The sequence below is a fragment of the Tamandua tetradactyla genome, chromosome 9 (assembly GCF_023851605.1).
Source record: "Tamandua tetradactyla isolate mTamTet1 chromosome 9, mTamTet1.pri, whole genome shotgun sequence".
NCBI lineage: Eukaryota > Metazoa > Chordata > Mammalia > Pilosa > Myrmecophagidae > Tamandua > Tamandua tetradactyla.
In genome coordinates, this window is record NC_135335.1 from 17,080,722 (window position 1) to 17,083,202 (window position 2,481).

The 2,481-nt window shown below is 36.0% G+C and overlaps 1 protein-coding gene across 1 annotated transcript; it reads left to right on the forward strand.

The window, feature by feature from the left end:
* The first annotated feature begins 1,252 nt into the window (after positions 1-1,252).
* Positions 1,253-2,188, forward strand: LOC143645909 (olfactory receptor 5L1-like). The gene has a single exon (XM_077115016.1). The coding sequence runs from the start codon at positions 1,253-1,255 to the stop codon at positions 2,186-2,188; it is 936 nt and encodes a 311-aa protein (XP_076971131.1).
* Positions 2,189-2,481: the final 293 nt, after the last annotated feature.

Here is a 2,481-nt window from a genome sequence, read left to right on the forward strand (position 1 = left end):
AAATTGGAGAAACATCTGATTGTACTGGTTTCTAGGCCAGATTATCTTTCCCCCATAAAAATCCAATTGGTGCCTTTACAGTCTTGTACACACTAATCAAGACTCAGGAAAGGAGAGGGCTCTTATTCTCTACCTGCACTTGCTGTGTTTTTGGTCTTAAAGTAATCTCCCTCTGTTTGAAGAAAAACACTTTTCACCTTCCCCACTGCACCCCATGAATACTCATCTTTAGTGAAAATATGGGCAAGTGTATATGTTCCTATTTTTAAAAATAGAGATACAATGTTTACATTTCAAAGATTAATTATACAGGGCAACCTATAAATGCATACATACATAATATTTTTTCTGTGAAAACTGGCCTACTATCTTTAAATGTGAACTGTTACCACAGTCATTTTTCAGATTATTAAGAATAATTCAGAATTATTATTTTAATAGCAATACATTACTTTTAAGTTTGTCATAAGTACTGCTGCAACACATAAGTAGGCACCTTTGTTGTTAATTTCCTGTTCGTATCTTTAATCAGTTCTTATGATAGATTGAAAGAAATGAAGTCAATGTATCAATAATGTATTTGTAAGGCTTCGGACTTCATTTTTAAAAGAAAGGTCATAGGAACAGGATGATATTTAGGAGTTCAATTCCTTAAACCCTAGTCGATACCGTAGAACATAATTAACAAAATCACTCTGGTAATGTCTTGGAAAAATAATAGTACAGTGTAAAAAGCTACAGATACCAACACAAAATGTAAACTTGTGATGTAGCAGTCTTAAGAATGTATTTCTCCCATCACTTCAAAGGAAAACTGATGGAAGAGTATCATGTATTATAAACTTTATCTTCTAGGATCCCAGGTTTGGATAACTGATTGAAGGACTTTTGGGGAAAAGTCAGTGTGAAACCAGGGCAAAGTAAAGCAAATTAAATAAAACTTTACCTTATTTCTAATGATTTTATGCCCATCCTTAAAATAATTTAAATAGTCTTATAGGCTTCTATACCTGTAATTGTTTTTAATGATTTTGTGTAAACTGAGCATTTTTCATCTGTATTCCACTATTTCTGGACTACTCCTAAACTTCACAAATGCAATGTTCTATTTTTTATTGCCAAATTAGTTTTCTTAGTTATTCTCATGTCTGAGTTTAAAAAAGAACAAAATTTGATCTTCTAATTCTATAATGAGAACGATTTTTAATTTAGTTTTTGTTTTCTTTTTCCCAGTTCCAAATAAAGTGGTGACATGTTGCAGGGAAACTGCAGCACTGTGTCAGAGTTCATTCTCCTAGGATTATCAGACCTCCCTGAGCTGAGCATCTTCCTCTTCCTCATGTTCCTTCTCATCTATGGAGTCACAGTGATAGGCAACCTGGGCATGGTCACAGTGATCCAGATCAGCTCTCAGCTTCACACCCCTATGTACTTTTTCCTTAGTCACTTGTCCCTTGTGGATTTCTGCTACTCCACCATCATTGTGCCTAAAATGCTGGCCAATATCTTAGACAAAGAAAAAAACATTTCCTTCCTGGGATGTATTGTACAATTCTTCTTGTTTTGCTCATGTGTGGTCACTGAGGTTATCCTGCTGGCTGTGATGGCCTATGATCGCTTTGTGGCCATCTGTAACCCACTGCTGTACATGGTTATCATGTCCCAGAAGCTCTGTTTGGGACTGGTGTCTGCGTGCTATCTGTATGGAATAGTGTGTTCTCTGCTTCACGTGTATTTAGCTCTTCAGATACCATCCTATAGATCAAATGTGATTAACCACTTCTTCTGTGATTTACCCCCTCTCTTATCTCTTGCTTGCTCTTATGTGTCTATGAATGAATTAATGTTGTTTATTGTGGCCACTTTCAATGAAATTATCACCATTGTGATAATCCTCACCTCCTATTTGTTTATTCTCATCACCATCCTGAAGATGCACTCTGCAGAGGGAAGATGTAAAGCCTTTTCCACCTGTGCCTCCCATCTTACAGCCATTGTTATCTTTCATGGGACAATCCTTTTCATTTATAGCCAGCCCAGTTCTACCTATAGTCTGGAAACTGATAAAGTGGCAACAGTGTTCTATACTGTAGTAATCCCCATGCTGAACCCCTTTATCTATAGCCTACGGAACAAGGATGTGAAAGTAGCTCTCAGGAAAATGGTGGGATTCACAATATCTTTTTAGATTAATATTTTTAAGAGGATCCATGCTTCCTAGCAGTGAGTGATGGGGAGCTGATTGAGTGAGTTGCAGTGTTAGAGTGGAGTGAACAGTAAGTTGCTAGATAGTTCTGAATGAATCCATTTGGTTCAGCTATATTTATGCCTTTTCAATTTTCAAGAGTAGGATTGAGCATATTTCAAAATGGTCATCCCATATTTTACTTTTCTTCAATGTGTTTTGTCTAACTGGATATGGAAAATGGAACTTTTAAGAAACAGGTATTTAATTTGCTGTAAAACCTTCAAAAATCTAAT